This window comes from Saccopteryx leptura, chromosome 12, assembly GCF_036850995.1.
Source record: "Saccopteryx leptura isolate mSacLep1 chromosome 12, mSacLep1_pri_phased_curated, whole genome shotgun sequence".
NCBI classification, from domain to species: domain Eukaryota; kingdom Metazoa; phylum Chordata; class Mammalia; order Chiroptera; family Emballonuridae; genus Saccopteryx; species Saccopteryx leptura.
In genome coordinates this window covers 16,383,034-16,406,410 of record NC_089514.1, presented here as the reverse complement: position 1 = coordinate 16,406,410, position 23,377 = coordinate 16,383,034, and the positions used below count along the sequence as shown (strand labels likewise).

Genomic DNA, 23,377 nt, shown 5'->3' with positions numbered 1-23,377 from the left:
AAATTGAATTAATATATCCATTTTATGAAGTGGACAAGGATGGAGAATTGGCATAGTTATGTTGGCATAGTAACGTTTATGTGAATTTAGATATCGACTTCTGATGACAACTTAATTCAGAACCATTGTCTCAAATGTGGAACTTTCACAATGTTATAAAGAAGAAAAACATCACCATTCCTGCTAAGTGGTGACAGTAGTAATCACTGTTAATTTTTTTCTTCTTTTTCTAAGTGAGAGAAGGGGAGCCTGACCAGGTGGTGGCACAGTGGATAGAGCGTTGGACTAGGATGTGAAGGAAGGACCCAGGTTCGAGACCCTGAGGTCGCCAGCTTGAGCGGGAGCTCATCTGGTTTGAGCAAGGCTCACCAGCTTGAGCTCAAGGTCGCTGGCGTGAGCAAGGGGTCACTCAGTCTGCATATGAGAAAGCAATCAATGAACCACTAAGGAGCTGCAATGAAGAATTGATGTTTCTCATCTCTCTCCCTTCCTGTCTGTCTGTCCTTATCTGTCCCTCTCTCTGACTCTAAAGAAAAAAAACAGAGAGAGAAGGGGAGATACAGAGACAGACTCCTGCATGCGCCCAGACCGGGATCCACCTGGCAACCCCCGTCTGGGGCTGTGCTCTCAACAAGAGCTATTTTTAGCACCTGAGGTGGAGGCTCCACAGAGCCATCCCCAGTGCCTGAGCCTATGCATTCAAACCAGTTGAGCTATGGGGAGGGGAAGAGAGAGGGGAGTGAGAGAAGAGGGGAGGAGTGGAGAAGCAATGGTTGCTTCTCTTGTGTGCCCTGACTGGAAGTCAAACCTGAGACAGCCACACATCGGGCCAACGCTCTATCACTGAGCCAAAAGGCCAGGGCTAATTTTTTATTTATCTATCTATCTATCTATCTATCTATCTATTTAATTTTTCTGAAGCTGGAAACGGGGAGAGACAGTCAGACTCTCGCATGCGCCCGACCGGGATCCACCCGGCATGCCCACCAGGGGGCGACGCTCTGCCTACCAGGGGGTGATGCTCTGCCCCTCCGGGGTGTCGCTCTGTCACGACCAGAGCCACTCTAGCGCCTGGGGCAGAGGCCAAGGAGCCATCCCCAGCGCCCGGGCCATCTTTGCTCCAGTGGAGCCTCACTGCGGGAGGGGAAGAAAGAGACAAAGAGGAAGGAGAGGGGGAGGGGTGGAGAAGCAGATGGGCGCTTCTCCTGTGTGCCCTGGCCGGGAATCGAACCCGGGACCTCTGCACGCCAGGCCGATGCTCTACGACTGAGCCAACCGGCCAGGACCCCAGGGCTAATTTTTGACATTAATTTTCTTGGTATCTTTTTCCTGCTTATATTTACAAGAATTGAGATTATAGCATAAACACAACTTGCACAATGCTTATACAGTGTGTCCGTAAAGTCATGATGCACTTTTGACCGGTCACAGGAAAACAACAAAAGATAGAAATGTGAAATCTGCACCAAATAAAAGGAAAACTCTCCCAGTTTCATACCTATTCAGTGCAGTTTGATGTGGGCTCACAGACAGATTTTTTAGGGCTCCTTAGGTAGCTATCCTGTATAGCCTCTACAGACTCATCACTGACTGATGGCCTACCAGAACAGGGATTCTCCACCAAACTGCTGGTTTCCTTCAACTGCTTATCCCACCGAGTAGTTATTCCTATGTGGTGGTGCTTCATTATAAACACGCCGATATTCACGTTGCACTTTGGTCATGGAATCGCATTTAGCGAGCCACAGAACACACTGAACTTTCCTCTGTACCGTCCACATCTCGACTGGCATGGCCGTGGGCTGCTCTGCCGTATACACGGTGTTACGTCCTCATCTGCACATGTGCACATGCTGCCACATCATCCTACTTTTCCTTTTATTTGGTGCAGATTTCACATTTCTATGGTCTTTTGTTGCTTTCTTGTGACCGGTCAAAAGTGCACCATGACTTTACGGACATACTGTATTTAACAGAAAGCATGCATGTTTTTTTTATTAAAATTCACATGAACATTGTTTTGGCGTGATGCTGCAATGGCAGCATTAACAGGGTAGTGTGGGTTAGTTGAAGAAGATTACAAAATTAAGTTACTTGGCCTTGGGGGGAAGTTATATCTTTTAAGTCTTCAATTTACCATAAATTTTTATGACCTTGGGAGAGTTAGCATATAACCTATTTAAAGTGGAAAGAATATTGTATTTTATGTTTCAGGGATGTTATATATGAAGAAGTTAGGATCAGTGCTTTGAAAAATAAAAATACTGTGAAAATAATAGACATTTTAAGGTTATGTTTCATTTAGAAAACTCATGTACCTGTGTACTTCATTATTTACTTGGAGTAAAATGGCTGTCTCCCAGTGCCTAGATAAGTGTCTAGAACTTTCATTTAATAAATATGTGATAAATGACCTTTCTAAAGGTCTTCAGTTTTTTTTTTTTTTTTTTTTTTTTTAATTTTAGAGAGGAGAGAGAGAGAGAGAGAGAGAGAGAGAGAGAGAGAGGAGGGGTAGGGAGGAGCAGGAAGCATCAACTCCCATATGTGCCTTGACCAGGCAAGCCCAGGGTTTTGAACCGGCGACCTCAGCAAGGGTCTTCAGTTTTTACGTTTGCTTCAAAGTGACTTTTGTAGAGCCACATATTTTTACTTTCAAGGCTTTTATGTTTTTTTTCTCCTAAATGAAACTGTCAATATTTTAAAGGTGTCACTGTGGTGGTGTTTTTTTTTTGTTTGTTTTTGAGAAATAATGACAATTTAATGATTCAAATAGGTGTATCATCAGACTTTTTCATTTTAGCTTGTGAGTGCAGAGTTTGACACTAGGGAAGATTTGTGCCACATATATAAACCAAGCCTGAAATTGGTAATTAAGTTTTTCTTCTGTTACTAAGATGATTATTAGGTCTATTAGGTCTAGCATGACTCCTGGTTTCATTTGCTTTTTTTTTTTTTTTTTTTTTTTTTTGTAGTAGAAGGTAAAATCAGTGCTTATGTCGCTTAGGTCATATATTTTTAGATTATACATTTTGTTAGATATATATAATAAGGGAGACACAAGTCTGTTATTTTTTTCCTGAAGACCATATCACAATTGAGTATGTATCTATACTTTTTAAATTTAGGAGAAGCTGAGTTGCTTGGTACAGAAATGGTTCCCTGAACTGCCTCTACTTTATCCTGAAATAGGATTTCTTAAGTACATGGTAAGCTTTGTTTCCCCTGCGAATTACTCTGCAGAGTGTTGAAAACTGATATTAAAATTGTGTCAGTGTTAAATTTATAACATCATTACTATAAAAACATTTCTTTCTTTCTTTTTTTTTTTTTTTTGTATTTTTCCAAAGCCAGAAATGGGAAGGCAGACAGACTCCTGCATGCGCCCGACCGGGATCCACCAGCATGCCCACCAGGGGGCGATACTCTGCCCATCTGGGGTGTTGCTCTGTTGCAACTAGAGCCACTCTAGTGCCTGAGGCAGAGGCCACAGAGCCATCCTCAGCGCCCGGGCCAACTTTGCTCCAATGGAGCCTCGGCTGCGGGAGGGGAAGAGAGAGACAGAGAGGAAGGAGAGGGGGAGGGGTGGAGAAGCAAATGGGCGCTTCTCCTGTGTGCCCTGGCCGGTAATCGAACCCGGGACTCCTGCACGCCAGGCCGACGCTCTACCACTGAGCCAACCGCCCAGCGCCTATAAGAACATTTCTGATGAATAGCTTCTGGGTATTAGTAGAACTTTTTCTCAAACTGTCTTTAATTCTGGCATAGTGTATTTTAGTTTTTATATTAGTTTGAATGATTTTTTCTGTTGTTTTTCTCCCACTCAACAGCTCTTCACTTATTTGCATTACAGGTGTTTTGTTTTTTGAAATGATAAGCAGTTGTAGCTGCTGTTCCAAGAGTTAGAATGAAAGCAGGACACAGCTTGTCATGAGGAATTTATGCAGAATGTACCTTTTAAATTAAAGCAGACTGGAAAAAAAATTCTGAAGAAGTTGGTTAAGGTAGAGATGGTGATGTGGGTATAGTTTTCTAGGCCAGCAGGATTCAAAGCCTGGGAATCAGTGTATTAGAAGGACAGTGTGGAGCAGGATTGGTCAGCTCTGGCTCTGAGGGTCGAATCTGTTAGCTCTGTATTTTATATCACCTGATGGCGATGGGGGACTAGATAACAATGTTTATTCTTTTTTTTTTTTTTTTTGTATTTTTCTGAAGCTGGAAATGGGGAGAGACAGTCAGACAGACTCCCGCATGTGCCCGACCGGGATCTACCCGGCACGCCCACCAGGGGGCAATGCTCTGCCCCTCCGGGGTGTCGCTCTGCTGCGACCAGAGCCACTCTAGCGCCTGGGGCAGAGGCCAAGGAGCCATCCCCAGCGCCCGGGCCATCTTTGCTCCAATGGAGCCTTGGCTGCGGGAGGGGAAGAGAGAGACAGAGAGGAAGGAGAGGGGGAGGGGTGGAGAAGCAAATGGGCGCTTCTCCTATGTGCCCTGGCCGGGAATCGAACCCGGGTCCCCCACACGCCAGGCTGACGCTCTACCGCTGAGCCAACCGGCCAGGGCCTAACAATGTTTATTCTTTACGATTGACATTACGTCCATGATAATAGCTTAAATATGGGACAGAAGTCTTGTGAACTCATAAAAGTGAAGATTAAAGTCCCTTACATTGTTAAAGAAATTACTGTAAAATATTTCCAGACTCGATTTAAAAATAATCTGGGGTTTTCCTTGCAATTTTTTTTTTTTTTGTATTTTTCTGAAGTAAGAAGCGGGAAGGCAGAGAGACAGTCTCCCGCATGCGCCCGACCAGGATCTACCCGGCATGCCCACCAGGGGGCGATGCTCTGCCTATCTGGGGCGTTGGTCCTTTGCAACTGGAGCCATTCTAGCGCCTGAGAGGGAGGCCATGGAGCCATCCTCAGCGCCTGGGCCAACTTTGCTCCAATGGAGCCTTGGCTGTGGGAGGGGAAGAGAGAGAGAGAAGAAGGAGAGGGGGAGGGGTGGAGAAGCAGATGGGCGCTTCTCCTGTGTGCCCTGGCTGGAAATCGAACCTGAGACTTCCACACACTGGGCCAACATTCTATCAACTGAGCCAGCCGGCCAGGGCTCCTTGTAATTGTTTTAACTGTAGCTTAGAGACTATCTTATGTAGGATGGACGTGTGAATATGTAGTGCCTTGTAGGACTTGAAAATTAAATGTGCTAACCTGTTTTATTGTGAAAGATTGTGGACATGTTTAATGATTTTAAGATGCTTAACTGTGATGTATACTTAGAAAATCTCTTTGGATTGATTATAGGTTGTAGATTACCTACATATATTGACAACACTTAGAAAAAGAAACCTCAAAACAATTTTAAAAACTCTGTTACTAAAATTATGCATCTAAACTTAGCTTGATCCAAACTGTTGATAGTCAGGTTTTAGTGCAAAAAATTATTTCTTTTAAAAAGTTGCAGAAATATCTGGTAGAATTAAAATATTTGATAGCAATTTTTCATTCTACTTCAAACAGTTGCAGAGGTATTAGAATTACTTCATAGTAGTAATAAGTTTTAGACTTCTTGTCCCATCCTGAAACCTTTTTATTATCATTTTAATATTTTAGGAAACTAGGGAACTTTCACAGGTCAATATCAGGGTCCCTTGGGACTCCGTCTGGGCACTCCCAGTCCTCTTCAGAATCTGTTGTAGAACTGGAGCGACAGTTATGTATGACGATAGGACTTTGTGTTGTAGGATTTCAAGAGCCAGTAACTAGAAAAATATGAAACTTTAAATATTTTATTTTATTGATTTCTCCAGTGTGGTTGATGATGTTCAATTCAGCTAAAAGCATGTAACTAATCATGCTGATGATTTCAAAGTGCTGGGATTGTTAGGATTCTTACTGTAACAAACACTTGTGCCTAGGACTCTAGTGGTCTTCTTACCATGAGCTTGGAACGGGACCTTCTTGATGCTGAGCCCATGAAAGAACTTAGCAGCAAGCGTCCTTTGGTATGTTCCGAGGTTAATGGGCAGATAATTCTTTTAAAGGTAAATTTAAGTTCTTCTGACTTATGGGAGGTACATAAATATAAAGGGGAGTGTTGGTGTTACTTTTTAGGAAAATAAAAACCCACAGTTTGTTTTCTAAATTGTATTAGTTGACTAATTTAATGATTATGCTTCTAGTTTGATTGCCAGAACTAATTTTGAATTCAAAGCTTCCCTAAGTAATATATGTTCCTTAAAGCAGTGGTCCCAACCTTTTTTGGGCCACGGACCGGTTTAATGTCAGAAAATATTTTCATAGACCGGCCTTTAGGGTGGGATGGATAAATGCACAAAATAAAATTATGTGACCGGCATAAAAACTGGTGTTTTTAAATATAATTGTCGAACTTATGAGACAAGCGTCAAGAGTAAGTCTTAGACGGATGTAACAGAGGGAATCTGGTCATTTTTAAAAAATAAAACATTGTTCAGACTTAAATATAAATAAAACGGAAATAATGTAAGTTATTTATTCTTTCTCTGAGGACCGGTACCAAATGGCCCACGGACTGGAACCGGTCTGCGGCCTGGGGGTTGGGGACCACTGCCTTAAAGGATATACTTGTATTCCTTCTTCAGGTGAACTTATCTTGCTACATTCTATCCAATAACCTTTTTTAAAAAATAGATTTTTAGAGAGAGAGAGAGGGAGAGAGACAGGAACATTGATTTGTTGTCCACTTAGTCATGCCATCATTGGTTGATTCTTGCATGTGCCCTGACTGGGGATCAGACTCGCTCTAACCAACTGAGCTACAGGACCAGGGCCTATCCAATATCTTTAAAAATCCTTGTTTCTTTTTTATATTTTTCTTTGAAAATTATTTTTTAAGTGAGAGGAGAGGAGATAGACCCCCGCATGTGCCCCGACCAAGATCCACCTAGCAACTCTTGTCTGGGGTCTGGGGTTGATGCTTTAATCAACTGAGCTATCCTCAGCACCTGGGGCCGATACTAGCCAATCCAGCCACTGGCTGCAAGAGGGGAAAAGAGAAGGGGGAGAAGCTGGGGAAGAGAAGCAGATGGTCATTTCTCATGTATGCCCTGACCAGGGGTTGAACCCCAGACATCTGCATGCTGGGCCGATGCTCTATCCACTAAGCCAACTGCCCAAGGTCCTTGAAATTTTATCTGTTTGGCCAACTCAGACTTCTGTGTTTTTGATTTTTTTCTTTTCATTCATCTGGGAAACTGTTACTCTGATAATAATATAATTAAATTGCCTTAGTGTCTATTGTTATGGAATGTATATTAAGCCCCAAGTAGAATTGGGGTTTTCCTTTCTAAATTATATCATTCAAAGCAGATAGAAAGCATACTTATAAAGTTAAAAAATAAAATAAGATGTAATTTAACTTATATAAAAGTCATTATGTTTACATTGGAATGATGTATAATTAGAGTGGGATTTATATCTTGGAATTAACCAGCCCTCCTGTTTGGTACAAGGGCTATTCTGTGGACGTTGATACGGAAGCCAGGGTGATTCAGAGAGCAGCTGCCTATCACAGAGCTTGGAGAGAAGCTAAGGAGCAGTCCGGGTTAATACCGTTGATATTCCTCTTTTTGTGTAAGGTAAGTTCTTATACTAATCTCTTACAGAAGACATTACATTTAAAACAACTTTTAGCTTCAAGTTTTAGAGAGGCAATTCATTCCTTTTAACATAAAGTTACCGTGTACAATCAGTGCATACTAAAAATATATTGAAGAATTTTTTACTTTGAGTCTCATCGCTGTTTTGCTTCTTAGTCCGATCCTATGGCTTATCTGGTGGTCCCGTACTATCCTAGGGCAAACCTGAGTGCTGTTCAAGCCAGTATGCCTCTAACTTCAGAGGTAAGTATAAAAAAACCCCTCATACCGAATGTTTATTGAGGCATACTACATGCTTTATACTATGTAAAACTTTTAACTCTGTCACATCAACCCTGTGATAGGCATTATTCTGTTAAACGCAGAAGAGAAAAATGAGGCTCACAGAGATTAAATGACTTGCACAGGATTTTTTAGCCAGTGGCAGAGTTGGGACTTGGAATTAGGTCTTTTTGGTACCAAAGCTCACTGTAAGTTGCATAGTATAGCACTTGGTATTATAAGTGCGTGAAGCTTTAATTTCTATTGTAAATTTGAATTACTAATACCAATAAAGGACACCTGACTTTTCCTACCCAGTAAAACTGTTTCAGTCTTTTTTTCCCCTAGATGCTGTAAATGGTAATTATTTATAATCTAAGTCTTCTTAGAGACTGATGTCTATAAATCATATAAGTATATATATATATATATATAAAAAAATATAATATATGATGTCACTAGTTATATAATAAGGGCTTCTGGCCTTTCATTATTTCTCTATGTCGTACTCTTTTTAAATTTTCATTTAGAGGAAGCTTTGCTCACTTCTGGGAAGCCTTTTGATTAGAAAAGGTTCATTTATTAAAACGATTTACCTACTTCCTGACTTTTTTGTATGTACTATCTATAGGAAGCTTTGAAGGTCATGAAAGGTGTTGCCCAGGGCCTGCATACATTGCACAAGGCTGACATAATTCATGGATCACTACACCAGAACAATGTGTTTGTTTTAAACCGCGAACAAGGAATTGTTGGAGATTTTGACTTCACCAAATCTGTGGTAAAATATCATGATTTTACAAATAGGTTCTAGGCTTCATTTAATATTATTAAGCAGTATTTCAATGCTTTTATATAGTACAATAATTTCTTATAAGATCTTTGCCTTCAGTTTAAGGTGTGTCATGCAGTATAAGCAATTTGCTGTTACCAGCTAGGTGCTGGAACACAAGTTTCTAAATTTTTGCATTATATTTTTTAACCATCAGTCATAGGAGCAAACTGACGTAGTCAATGGCATTGACAACATTGATTATTATTTTGTCATCATAAGATACATTTAATTGCAAGGAAATACACAGGGAACATTAGGTGGCTATCACCTGCCTCCCCTTTTGTCCAGTGTCCTCCCTCCCAACAGATGAAACACACACACACACACACACACACACACACACACACACACACACACACACACTTTGTTATTTTTTGATTAATGGGCATTTTTAGAAACTTTGAAACCTTGGACGTTTTTATTTAGTTTAAGTGCTAGTTTAACTACATTGGTTGTTAATTTGGTGCCATTTTACCTCAGAAGAGGCAGTTTGTAGAAATAGCAAACATCAGACAAATGGCATATTGTGATCTTTTTATTTGTTTTTGGTAGAATGGGCCGTCTTAAAATACACATAAACATGAGGGAGCAATTCTTTTTTTAAGGTAATAGCTTTAGTGAGATATAACTCACATATAATGTGTACAAGTTAGTAGTAGTTTTTAATCTGTTTACAGAGTTGTGCATTGATCACCACTATCTAATCTCAGAACATTTTTATCATCCCCAAAAGAAACCCCATCCCATTTGCAGTCACCCGTATTTCCTCCTCTGCTCCAGACCCTTGGAAACCACTAGTCTCCTTTCTTTCTCGATGGATTTGCCTATTCTGGATATTTGCTATGAATGGAATCAAACAGTATGTAGCCTTTGTGATTGGTTTATTTCACTTAGCATGTTTTCAGGGTTCATCCATGTTGTGGCTTGATTCTAAACATCATTTTTTCAAAAACGGCCAAATATTTCATTGTGTGGATATTTTGTTTTCACATTCATCAGTTGATGGACATTAGAGTGATTTCTGCTTTTTGATTATTATGAATAATGCTACTATGAACATGAGTGTACAAGATTTTTTTTTTTTTTTTTTTGTATTTTTCTGAAGCTGGAAAAGGGGAGAGACAGACAGACTCCCACATGCACCCGACGCTCTGCCCACCAGGGGGCGATGCTCTGCCTCTCTGGGGCGTCGCTCTGCTGCGACCAGAGCCACTCTAGCGCCTGGGGCAGAGGCCAAGGAGCCATCCCCAGCACCCGGGCCATCTTTGCTCCAATGGAGCCTTGGCTGCGGGAGGGGAAGAGAGAGACAGAGAGGAAGGAGGGGGGGTGGAGAAGCAAATGGGCGCTTCTCCTGTGTGCCCTGGCCGGGAATCGAACCCTGGTCCCTCCGCACGCCAGGCCGACGTTCTACTGCTGAGCCACCCGGCCAGGGCCAAGATTTTTTGTGTGGACATATGTTTTCCTTTCTCTTGGGAGAATTGTTGGGTTATATGGTAACTCTTGTCTTACTTTTCTTTTCTTTTTTTTGTATTTTTCTGAAGCTGGAAATGGGGAGGCAGTCAGACAGACTCCCACATGCACCCGACTGGGATCCACCGGCACGCCCACCAGGGGGCGATGCTCTGCCCATCTGGGGCGTCACTCTGTCGCGACCAGAGCCACTCTAGCGCCTGGGGCAGAGGCCAAGGAGCCATCCCCAGTGCCCGGGCCATCTTTTGCTCTAATGGAGCCTCAGCTGTGGGAGGGGAAGAGAGAGACAGAGAGGAAGGAGAGGGGGAGGGGTGGAGAAGCAGATGGGCGCCTCTCCTGTGTGCCCTGGCCGGGAATGGAACCTGGGACTTCCGCACGCCAGGCTGACGCTCTACCACTGAGCCAACTGGCCAGGGCCTTGTCTTACTTTTCGAGAAGCTAAACAACTATTTTCCAAAGTGGCTATACCATTTTACATTCTCATAGGAGGATGTCAATTTCCCTACATCCTTGCAAATGTTTTATTATTGGACAAGTTCCCTTTTTGATAGTATAAGTTATAACGCTTTATCCTTTGGTCATCAGCAAGTCACAGGGCAGTGAGACCTGTATGTATGTAGGCTCGGTGGTGTAGCTTAGAAAGACTTTAAAAATGCAGATGTAAAACTGTAATGAAATATGAAGGATTTAGACAAAGTAGATTTGCCGAAATATTTATTTTATCATATTTTTCTGAAAATTAAGATAATTTTCTAAGAAAAGTAACTAAATTATGAAGTTTAAAAAGTTCACAACTCTTAGAGATCCTGGTTAGTTTACCTTTTGAATATGTTATTTGCACAGCTGTAGCTATCATGGCTACTCCAAGAATTATTCTTCCTCTTTTATACTGATATTTTAGCTATATTAGCTCTCAAAACATTGTTTTGATCTTTATTTATAATGAATTTACTCTGAAATATTGATTAAAGTCACCTTTTACTTCATCTTTCACACCATCCTCAGATTGAATTATTAAATAGGAAGAGAAATTTGAAGAGTAGTCTGTGGTCAAGATCATTGCTGTTCAGACGTTACAGGGTGTATGAATCCCCTGGGGGTCTTGTTAAAATGCAGATTTCTGTGCAGCAGTTCTGGAGTGGTGATGGTGCATTTCTGACAGGCTCCCAGGTGATGCTGTAGACCAGGGGTAGTCAACCTTTTTATACCTACCGCCCACCTTTGTTCTCTGTTAGTAGTAACATTTTCTAACTGCCCACCGGTTCCACAGTAATGGTGATTTATAAAGTAGGGAAGTAACTTTACTTTATAAAATTTATAAGGCAGTTACATACAGCAAGTTAAAGCATATAATAATAATTACAAGTACTTTATGTCAGATTTTTGCTAAGTTTTGCAGAATATATCTTTATAAAACAACTTACTATAGTTAAATCTATCTTTTTATTTATACTTTGGTTTCTCCGCTACTACCCACAATGAAAGCTGGAATGCCCACTAGTGGGCTGTAGGGACCAGGTTGACTACCACTACTGTAGATACTGGTCTTTGGATCACTCTGAGAAACAAGGATAAAGATAGCGGAAGAAGAAATAACAGTAATATATGCTAGGGGATTATTGTGCTAATTATCTTTAGCCCTACTATAACTCTGAAAGGTAGATATTATTTCTGTTTTAAGAATTAATTTAGGCTCAAAGAGGTTCAAGTCCAAGGTCACACAGCAGATAGAGAATTGCAGCTAAGGTCTCTCAGATTCCTGGGTGTGTTCTTGTCATTAGATAGCCTTTCACATTAGAAATGGTGTCCTTAGAAAATGGTTAGTAGGGAAGGAAAGTACTTTGTAGACTTTTTAGTTTTTTAAAAAGTTACTTAGAATTTTTCAGAATTAAAAAATAGCACTGCCTTTTTACCTTTATGAAACTTATTTTTATTTTATTTTATTATTATTTTTTTAGATTTTATTTATTCATTTTTATTAGAGAGAGAGGGAGAGATAGAGAGAGAACAGGGGGAGGAGCAGGAAGCATCAACTCCCATATGTGCCTTGACCAGGCAAGCCCGAGGTTTTGAACCGGTGACCTCAGCATCCCAGGTCTATGCTTTATCTACTGCGCCAACACAGGTCAGGCCATGAAACTTATTTTTAGAAAGTACCAAATAGTTAAACAATTAGTGGTTCTTAGTTTTGAATCTACCTGACTCTACTGTGAAATGTAACCAAAGTCTTGCTGTTAATTTTGTGAGACAGATATTAGGAACAGTTAATAATAGCAGAAATTAGGTAAAAATGCTCAGTAGCAAAAGAGAATTCATATAAATTTGTTTTTGTGTGTGTGGATTAAATGTACAGTACTTCACAGAAAGCCATCTCAACTGTGTTGCTTTTAAGTATTTAATCTGTTGTTTTTGTAGACTCAGCGAGCCTCAGTGAACATGAGGATTGGTAACTTGAGTCTGATGTCACCTGAAGTGAAAATGGGAAAACCTGCTTCTCCAAGCTCTGACTTGTATGCTTATGGTTGCATTTTATTGTGGGTATGTTATTTTTATTGAAATAGGTCAGTCATTTATATGTATTATATATATATATTTCTGCTTCTCTCCCCCCTTCCATTCCCCCTTTTCTCTCCCTCTTCCCCTCCTGCAGCCAGTAGCTCGATTGGTTTGTGTGTGGCCCAGGGTACTGAGGATAGCTTGTTTGGTCCAAGTGCATCAGCCTCAGGTGCTGAAAATACCTCAGTACTTGAGCATGAGCCCCAGATGGGGTTGCTGGTGGATCCTACTCCAGATGCATGTGGGAGTCTGCCTCATTATGTCCCCTCCTCTCACTTAAAAAACCCCCACCTAAATAAATAAATAGTTGATAGATACATATTTATTGCCATTTTATTAATCACACTTTTGATCTTTTATTTTCTTCTTCATAAAGAAGACCCTTTAACACAGGAAAATACATATTTTCACAGGGGTCGCCTAAAGCCATCGGAAAATACATATTTATTATACAATACATTTTTAAATAAAATATGTGTTTCCGATGGCTTTAGGCAACCCCTGTGTTTTGGTCATTCGACCCCCACTGGGGTTGCGACCCACAGGTTGAGAACCGCTGCTTTAACATTTCTTGTAATACAGGCTTGTTGGTTTCTATAATACAGGAACTTCTTTAGGTTTTTCTTGTCTGGGAAGCTCATTTTCTGTCCTTTGAGTCTAAATAATGGCTTTGCTGGGTAGAGTAATCTAGGTTGTAGTTTCTTAATGTTCACCACTTTGAATGTTTAGTGCCAGTTGCTTCTGGCCTACAAAGTTTGTTGAGAAATCAGCCAACAGTCTTATGGGAGCTACCTACTAGGTAACTGCTTTTCTTTATTTTCTTCTTTTTAAAAATTTTTGTTGAATTTATTGGGGTGACAGTTAATAAAATGATAGGTCTCAGGTATACAGTTCTGTAATACATCATTAGTATCATATGTTGTGTGTTCACCCTAAGTCAGGTCCCCTTCCCTCACCATTTGTCCCCCTTCACCCTCTTCTACCCCCCGCTCTTCCTCTTTCCCTCTGGTGATCATTATACTATTGTCTGTGTCTATGAAGTTTTTGTTTTATCTTTTTTTGCTCAATACCTTCACCTTCTTTACCCAGCCCCCCTGCCCTCTTCCCCCAACAGCTGTGGGTCTATTCTCTGCTATGAGTCTGTTTCTCTTTTGTTTGTTTGTTTGTTTATTATATTCCGCATAGAAGTGAAATCATATGGTAGCTGTCTTTCTCTGTTTGGCTTATTTCACTTAGCACAATAGTCTCTAGGTTCATTTGTGTTGACTTAGAAGGTAAAATTTCATTCTTTTTACTACTTAGTATTATTCCATCATGTAAATGGCCCACAGCTTTTATGTCCACTCATCTACTGGGCTGCTTCCGGATCTTGGCTTTGTAAATAACACTGCAGTGACATAGGGATGCATATAATCTTTCAAGTCAGTGTTTCACATTTCTTGGGATATAGTCCCAAAAGTGGAATTACTGGGTCATAAGGCAGTTCCATTTTTAATTCTTTGAGGAATCTCCATACTGTTTTCCACAGTGGCTGCACTAGTCTGCTTTCCCACAAACAATGCACAAAGGTTTGCTTTTCTCTGTGTCCTCGCCAACACTAGTTATTTGTTGAATTATTGATGATATTGATTTATTCAGAATTTATTCCTTTTCATTTTCTTTAACAGCTTTCTGTTCAAAATCGGGAACTTGAGACAAATGAAGACGGAATCCCGAAAGTGGATCAGTTTCATTTGGTATGTGACTTTTGTCGTTTACTTGCTGAAAATGTGATACCGATGTGTAGTAGTAACATAAACTTAAATATTTGACTGACAGTGTCATCTTATTTTTGTAAGAATGCCAAATAACATTCACAGTAGAGAAATACTGAAAAATAGTTCAGTGCCCTACTCAAACAACTGCCAGAGAAGTACTGTTAGAGCAGACAGCTGGGATGTGTTTGTCACACAAATTGTATAAATAATCTAAGTAACAGTTAGGAGAAAATAGTCTGCTTTATCTCCAAGATATTACTCTATTATAATTCATGTTTAACTTTTTTTTTATAAATACCTAACTCATTTTTTTATCAGACGTCTATGTCATTTGTATTGCTTTGCCATTCATAGATGTATTCAGCCAATGTAATTGAGCAACTGTTCTATACTAGGGGCTGGGTTACTAGGATTGCAGCATTGAAGAAATTAATAATTTATAGATGTGAACAAGTAAACAGCCAAGATCTATACATAGATTATTAAGAAAGTAAAATAGTTATTTGAGGTGACTCTTCAAGATTGAATTAGGGGTTTATGCAAGGTAGGCTGAGGTAGGTGATAGGCATTTCTGGTAAAGACAGTAGCTTGCACTAAGATGTGAAAATATTAAATTATTTTGAAATGGAATAGTCCAGTATAGCTAGATATTAAGTCTATGAGTCTATAAAAGTATGGTAAATGAGTCTATAAAAGTATAATGATCAGGCTCTAAAAGTTCTCATGCTATTTTTTAAAAAGGGAAAACATATTTTACCACTTTTTTATGACTACATTTTTAAAGACCAGTTTTACATTCACAACAAAATTGAGAGAAAGGTACAGAGATTTCTCATATACTTCCTCCCACATATGCATAGTCTGCTCCTTAGCAACATCCTCCACAAGGGGGGTACATTTGTTACAACTGATGATCCTACGTTGACACGTTCTTGTTACCTGAAGTCTATAGCTTACATCAGTGTTCACTCTTGGTGGATATTCCTGTGGGTCTGGAAAAATATATGATGACGTGCAGCCACTATTAGAGTATGATACAGAATATTTTCACTGCCTGAAAAGTCCTCCATGCTTTTCCTGTTCATCTCTACTTTCCCCAGATCTGAGTAACCACTGATATTTTTACTGTCTCCATAGTTTTGCTTTTTCCAGAATGTCATATAGTTGGAATCACACAGTATATAGCCCTTTTGGATTGTCTTTTCTCCAATTAGTAATATACATTGAAGGTTCCTTCAGGTCTTTTTATGGCTTGCTAACTCATTTCTTTTTATTGCTGAATAATAATTCTGTTGTCGGGGTGTACCAGCGTTTATTCACCCATTCACCTCCTGAAGGATATCTTGGTTGCTTCCAGGTTTCAGCAATTATAAATAAAGCTGTAATAAACATGTGCAGATTTCTGTGGGGATATAAGTTCACTTCCTTGGGTCAACACCAAGGAATACAACTGCTGTATTGTATGGTAAGAGTATGTTTAATTTTATAAGAAACTACCTTACTGTCTTCCAAAATGGCTGTACTATTTTGCATTCTTACCAGGGATGGGTGGGAGCTCCTCCTGCTTCACATCCTTGTCAGCATTTGGTTGAGTTAGTGATCTGGATTTTGGTCATTCTAAAAGATGTGTAGTGGTATCTTTCTGTTTGAATTTATATTTCCCTGATGACATGAGGTATGGAGCATCTTTTTAATATGCTTATTTCCATCTGTATGTCTTCTTTGGTGAGGTGCCTGGCAGGGTCTTTGGCCCATTTTTTAATCGTGTTTTTTTCTTTTCTTTTCTTTTTGCAAGAGAGAGAGAGAGAGAGAGAGTGAGTGTGACAGACAGGGTCAGACAGACAGGAAGGGAGAGAGATGAGAAGCATCAACTGATTGATGCAGCATCTTAGTTGTTCATTGATTGCTTTTTTTTTTATTGCTTTCTTATATATGCCTTGTTTGGGGGCTCCAGCTGAGCAAGTGACCCCTTGCTCAAGTCAGTGACCGTGGGGTCATCTGTGATCCCACACTCAAGCCAGCGACCTTGTGCTCAAGTTGGTGACCTCAGGGTTTCAAATATGTGTCTTTAGTATCCCAGGTCAACACTCTTATCTACTGTGCCACTGCCTGGTCAGGCTCATGTTGTTTTCTTGTTGAGTTTTAGGAGTTCTTTGTATATTTTGAAAGTCTTTTATCAGATATGTCTTGGCAAATATTTTCTCACAGTGGCTTGTTGTGTGTTTTTTTTTTTTAAATTTTCTTTTGCAGAACAGTAATTTTTAGTTTTAATCAAGTCCAGTTTATCAGTTCTTATTTTCATGGATTGTGATTTTTAATTTAATTTGTTTTAAATAAAAAAGTGGAGAGGTGTTGTATCTAAAAAGTCATTGCCAAAACCCAAGCTTATCTAGGTTTTCTCTTATGTTATCTTGTAGGAGTTTTATAGTTTTTCATTTTACAGTTTAGATCTATGATCTGTTTTGAGTTAATTTTTGTGAAGTGTGAAAATCTGTCTAGATTCACTTTTTGTTTTGCATGTGGATGTCTAGTTGTTCCAGGACCATCTGTTGAAAAGACTCTCTTTCCATTGTATTGCAGTGATCCCCTTTGCAATGCTCACTTGTTATTTGGATGTATTTTGTTCCATTGATCTGTTTATTTTTTTACCAGAACCCTGCACTGTTGACTACTATAGCTTGATTGTAATTCTTGACGTTGGGCAGGGTCTGTCCTCCAGCTCTTTGCTTCTCCTTCAACATTGTGTTGGCTGTTCCGGGCCTTTCGCCTCTTCATATAAACTTTAGAATCAGTTTGTTGATACTCACAAGATAACTACTTGCTAGAATTTTGACTGAGATTGCATTAAATCTGCAGATCAATTTAGAAAGAATGTATGTCTTGACAATATTGAGTATTCTTATTCATGAACTTGGAATATCTATTTAGTTCTTTAATTTCTTTCATCAGAGTTTTATAGTTTACCTCATATAGATCTTGTGCATATTTTTTTTTTAGATTTATACCTAAGTATTTTACTTTTTGGGGGGTGCTAATGTAAGTGGTATTTTGTTTTTAAATTCAGTTCTACTTGTTCATTGCTGGTTTATAGGAAAGTGATTGACTTTTTTTTTTTTTTACATTGATCTTATACCCTACGCTACAACCTTGTTGTAATCACTTCTTAGTTCCAGGAGTTTTTTTCCGATGTTTCCAGATTTTCTACGTAGACAATCATGTCATCTGTGAACGAAGACAGTTTATTTTTTCCTTCCAGATGACATGTTCTTATGCCATTTTGTTAGTTTGGATTGCAGTGAAGGAACATACATGATTTTATTTAACTCTGTCATTTCTTATTTTATCACAGAAATATTGTTTTATAATATCTACTAGTATTCCATAAAATTAATTTTTAAAAACATATATTAGAAATGATGGCCCTGGCTGGTTGGCTCAGTGGATAGAGTGTCAGCCTGGTGTATGGACGTCCTAGGTTCGATTCCCAGTCAGGGCACACAAGAGAAGCCACCATTTGCTTCTTTCCCCTCCCACTCCCCCTTCTCTCCCTCTTCTCCTCCTGCAGCCAGTGGCTCAATTGGTTTGAGTGTCACCCTGGGTGCTGAGGATGGCTCATTGGTTCCACTGCCAGCCTCAGGGGCTAAAAATAGCTTGGGTGATTTGAGCATTGGCCCCAGATAGGGGTTGCTGGGTGGATCCCACTTAGGGCACATGTGGGAGTCTATCTCCCCTCCTCTCACTTAAATAAAAAAAGAAATGATTGTCAAGGAGCTTTTATGTACTTGGCTAGTAGTAAACACTGGAGACAGTGTTTGGGAGATTATGAAATTGTTCTTTACACGTACTAGCTGTCTCTGTAGAATAGGATAATGAAGGAGGTTGGTAATGTTTTACACTTTTGAAAAGCTTATTATGCAAATTTCTTGCTATTAGAAAAATAACAATACTGCTGTGTTAGAGATTACCAGCTTCACTCAGAGTGAACACCTGTCACTCCTATTTCTTTGATGGAAAAATTACTTGGTAAAAAGTTATCTTGAAATTTAATGATTCAATGCCTGTTTATTCTTTTACAGTTTGAGTCAGGAATCTGGGCACAGCTTATTTGGGTCCTCTGCTTCAAAGAATTTCATAGAGAGCAATCAAGTTGTTGGCTGGCTGTAGTACTCTTAAAGCTTGGCCAAGGAAGGATCTGCTTCCAGGCTTACATGATTGTGAGCAGAATTCAGTTCTTCTCTAGCTGTTGCTTGACCAGAGGTTGCCCTCAGTTATATATTTGCCATATATCCATCATGGCAGCTTGTTTCATCAAAGAGCAAGAGCAGAAAAGGCAATAGAGGGAGCCTGCTAGCTAGACAGAAGTCACAGTTTTTACATAACCAACTCAAGGAAGTATCATCCATCACTATTTCTTTTGTTAGAAGAGTTTCACTAGGTCAAGCCTATACTGAAGGGAAAGGGATTTACATTAGGACACGAAACCAGGAAATAGGGATCACTGGGGTACATCTTAGAAGTCTGCCTACCACAGGTTGTATTCTGTCAGCTATGTGCTAGACATGCTTCTAGGTGTATTTATAAAGAGCTGGTAGTGTCACATCTCTCAACTTTGTTGTGATTAAATACAAGAAGTCCATATCTAATGTGGGTAAATGCTTGTGGACATCAGATTAGAAGAATACTTGACTTGTGTAGTATTTGCTTCTATGATTTGAAGCAGCCATTCGTGCTGGGAATGGGGTTATTTTTACCTACACTTCACGATCACACATAGTTGTCAAACAAGTGAGGGAACTGGACATGACAGGACACATCACAAGTGCAGGGGAATCATGGAATAATGCAGTTAAAAGAGGTATTAGAGGATAATTAATTCACTAGTCCCCAGCCTTCAGGGTTTCTTCAGGAGCATCCTCAACAGGAGGCTTTCAGCCTCTGATTAAGTACTTTTAAGTCAGCGCACCCATTTCACTGTTGTACAACCCATCTCACTGTTGTACGGCCCATCTCACTGTTGTACAGCCCATCTCACTGTTGTACGGCCCATCTCACTGTTGTACGGCCCGTCTCACTGTTGTACGGCCCGTCTCACTGTTGTACGGCCCATCTCACTGTTATACGGCCCGTCTCACTGTTGTACGGCCCGTCTCACTGTTGTACGGCCCGTCTCACTGTTGTACGGCCCATCTCACTGTTGTACGGCCCGTCTCACTGTTGTACGGCCCGTCTCACTGTTGTACAACCCGTCTCACTGTTGTACGGCCCATCTCACTGTTGTACGGCCCGTCTCACTGTTGTACGGCCCGTCTCACTGTTGTACGGCCCGTCTCACTGTTGTACGGCCCATCTCACTGTTGTACGGCCCGTCTCACTGTTGTACGGCCCATCTCACTGTTGTACGGCCCGTCTCACTGTTGTACAACCCGTCTCACTGTTGTACGGCCCATCTCACTGTTGTACAGCCCATCTCACTGTTGTACGGCCCATCTCACTGTTTTACGGCCCATCTCACTGTTGTATGGCCCATCTCACTGTTGTATGGCCCATCTCACTGTTGCACAACTCTCTCTCTCATTCAAAGAGAGACAGGCAGGGAGAAAGGGAGGAGAGAGATGAGAAGCATCAACTCATTGTTTCTTCATTTTTAATTGTTTATTAATTCTCATATGTGCCTTGACCAGCCAGTAATCTCTTGCTCGAGCCAGCAGCCTTGGACTCAAGCCAGCAGCAACCTTGGGTTCAAGCCAGACACCTTGGACTTCAAGCCAGTGACCATTGGCTCAAGCCAGTGACCCTGTGCTCAAGCTGGCGAGCCTGTGCTCAAAACTGTGAGGAGCCCACGAGCTGGTGACCTTAGGGTTTTGAATCAGCATCCTGGGTTGACATTTTATCCACTGTGCCACCACTGGTTAGGCTATATTTTTAAAAGACTTTATTTATTGATTGATTTTAGAGAGAGGAGAGAGAGAGAGAAAGGTAATAGGGAAGCAGGAAGCATCCACTCGTAGTTGCTTTTCACATGTGCCTTGATTGGGTAAGCCTGCGGTTTTTGAACCAGCAACCTCAGCATTCCAGGTCACACTTTATTGACTGTGCCACCACAGGTCAGGCTTTACTTACATAATTTTATTTTTTAAATTTAGATTTTTTGATACATTTGGAATTATCCTGGTGTATAGTTAGAGGAGTGTGTGTGTGTGTGTATATATATATTTTTTAATTTTAATTTTTTTTATTCAGTGAGAGGCAGATAGGCAGAGAGACTCCTGCATGCGCCCTGATCTTAATCCAGCTGGCAAGCCTACTAGGGGACAATGCTCTGCCCATCTGGTATGTTGCTTAGTTGTTCAGCAACCGAGCTCTTAGCACCTGAGGCGGAGGCCATGGAGCCATCCTCAGCACTTGGAGCCAGCTTGCTCCAGTCGAGCCTTGGCTGCAGTGGAAGAAGAGAGAGAGAGAGAGAAGTGAGAGGGGGAAGGGTGGAGAAGCAGATGGGTGCTTCTCCTTTGTGCCCTGGCCTGGAGTCAAACCACAGACATCCACACGCGGGCTGACACTCCACCATTGAGCCAACTGGTCAAGGCCGAATTAATGTAAAGTTTAGTAATTAACTCAGGTAAAATGGACACATTTGAGATAGTTTTTTGTCTAAAAACATGATCTGTGCTATTTTTTGTCACTTAGATTTTGTAATTTTTAGTCAAGATTATACCTATCTTTAAATATGTTTTAAAAAGTATTCTGTAGAGTGCATTGTGGGCATTGGCATTCATTCATTCAGCAAGTGAATGTCTGCTATATTCCTGGCATAATACTAGTTTTTGAGGATGAAGTGATAGGCTAAAGTTTCTTATCTCAAAGATCTTAGAATCTAAGGAGGACACTGGCAATAAATTGGCGGTTTTCAATCAGTGTGAAATATGCTCTGAGTGGAATCATTATAAGGGGCCAAACAAGACATATCCAGGTGATTTGGGAGCAGAAATAATGGTGGGACAACATTATGGTGCTGTTCATATCGATACTACTAAAAAACATTATTTGAGGTAATGGCATATAATAAATTCTGACTCCCCTAATAATGATGATAATGGTAGGGTGAAGAGTTCCCAGGGGAGATCACTTCCAAACTGAACCCCGAAGTGGTGCATCAGATAAAGCGGGTACCTACCCCCCAACAAAGGAGCTTTAGTGTGAAATTTTATCATGTCAGACTCTGGCCAGTGCTCTAAAAATGAGAGAAAAGGGAAAGTCATAAAATGTCCTTTTCTGGACTTTCTCCTTTTAAGATATTTCAACTGTGATTCTTTTGTAATTCAATTCCATTGTTTTCTTTGTGAGTAGTCCATTTCTAATGAAAACTAGTTGAATTTTGTAGAAATCTCTAAAAATCTAAATAGGAAAAATTGAGTTTAGATTTCTGTGTTATAGGTTAAAAGGGTTTGTTATTTTTTTCAAAGATTTTATTCACTTTGGAGAGGAGAGGGGGAGAGAGAGAGAGAGAGAGAGAGAGAGAGAGAGAAGGGGAGGAGCCGGAAGTATCAACTTCCATATGTGCCTTGACCAGGCAAGTTCAGGGTTTTGAACCAGCAACCTCAGAGTTTCCAGATTGACACTTTATCCACTGTGCCACCAGTGGTCAGGCTAAAAGGGTTTTTGAATTGGATCTTTTTTTCTTATTGCAGGTTTGTCCTTTTGCTTGTTTAATTTTATTTTTGTAACTTCTTTTTCTTGCAGGTTGATAATGTCAAATCCCTCCTCTGTAGCTTGATCTATTGTAGAAGTTCAATGACTGCTGAGCAAGTTTTGAATGCTAAATGTTTCTTGCTCCCAAAGGAAAAGTCAACTCCAAACCCAGAAAAAGATACTGAATATGCCCAATATAACGAGGAGGAAGAATCGAAGTTGGGGAACTTGCCTAAGTAAAGGAAAAGATACGAAGTGGTGAAGCCAACTTTGATGGATAGATTAGGATTTTTTGTTATTGCACTTGTCCTTTTAAGAAACTTTAATTTGGTTAAATGAACAGAAAAAAATCTGGAAGTGTTGTTTACCTTGTTGAGTTATGTTTGGTATTTCAGTTGTGAAAAATAAAAGATACTTGGCTATGCAAAAAGTTGTATCTTTTGGAATTTCATTTTTATGCCTGTTACTTTTTATTTTTAGATTTTATTTATTCATTTTAGAGAGAGGAGAGAAGGGAGGGAGGAGCAGAAAGCATCAACTCCCATATGTGCCTTGACCAGGGAAGCCCAGGGTTTCGAACTGGCGACCTCAGTGTTCCAGGTCGATGCTTTTACCCACTGCGCCACCACAGGTCAGGCCTGTCTGTTACTTTTTTAAATTGCACAATTAGACTACTATATTTGTAATAGAAAAGGTTATTAGATTGTTGGACAGATCCTATACAGATTTTTATTATGCTGGCCACTGATGATGAAGGGTGATACTGTTGTTCAATAATGGATAGTTTGTTTCTACTTTGTACCCAGTCCTGGGGATATATAAAACATGGTCCTTACACTTCTAAAGCATACAGTCTATTGAGAAAGTCAGAGGTATAAACAGATCTCCATGATATGATATGGAACATCCAATGATAGCTCTGGACAGAGGAGGAGTGCTTATACTACGGAAGAGGGGTGTCAGGGAGAGCTTTCTGGAGGATGGTTGTACCTTGGTTAACTCAAAGGATGAGTAGTCAAGGCCAAGGAGGGGCAAGAGTATCTTCATTAGCAGAGGAAGTATGATGAAAGCACTGAAGGGAGATACAGTTTGTTGTGTTTATTCCCTGCCTCAGATTTTATACTATTACTCGTATGGGTAGATGAGGACTCTGTATGAAATAATAAAAGGCATGTC

The 23,377-nt window shown here is 40.2% G+C and overlaps 1 protein-coding gene across 2 annotated transcripts in view; it reads left to right on the top strand.

Annotated features, from left to right (window-relative positions):
• STK31 (serine/threonine kinase 31) overlaps positions 1–22,488 on the top strand; it is an 80,057-nt gene extending 57,569 nt beyond the window's left edge. Inside the window, exons 16-23 of one of the 2 annotated variants that reach the window (XM_066354012.1) lie at positions 3,126–3,206; positions 5,915–6,040; positions 7,490–7,615; positions 7,793–7,879; positions 8,529–8,678; positions 12,618–12,740; positions 14,426–14,494; positions 22,253–22,488. In XM_066354012.1, the coding sequence (XP_066210109.1) occupies positions 3,126–3,206; positions 5,915–6,040; positions 7,490–7,615; positions 7,793–7,879; positions 8,529–8,678; positions 12,618–12,740; positions 14,426–14,494; positions 22,253–22,441 (951 nt within the window). In that variant the 3' untranslated portion in view covers positions 22,442–22,488. The remainder of the gene's footprint in view (positions 1–3,125; positions 3,207–5,914; positions 6,041–7,489; positions 7,616–7,792; positions 7,880–8,528; positions 8,679–12,617; positions 12,741–14,425; positions 14,495–22,252) is intronic. The other variant, XM_066354013.1, reaches the window with a different exon arrangement.
• Positions 22,489–23,377: the final 889 nt, after the last annotated feature.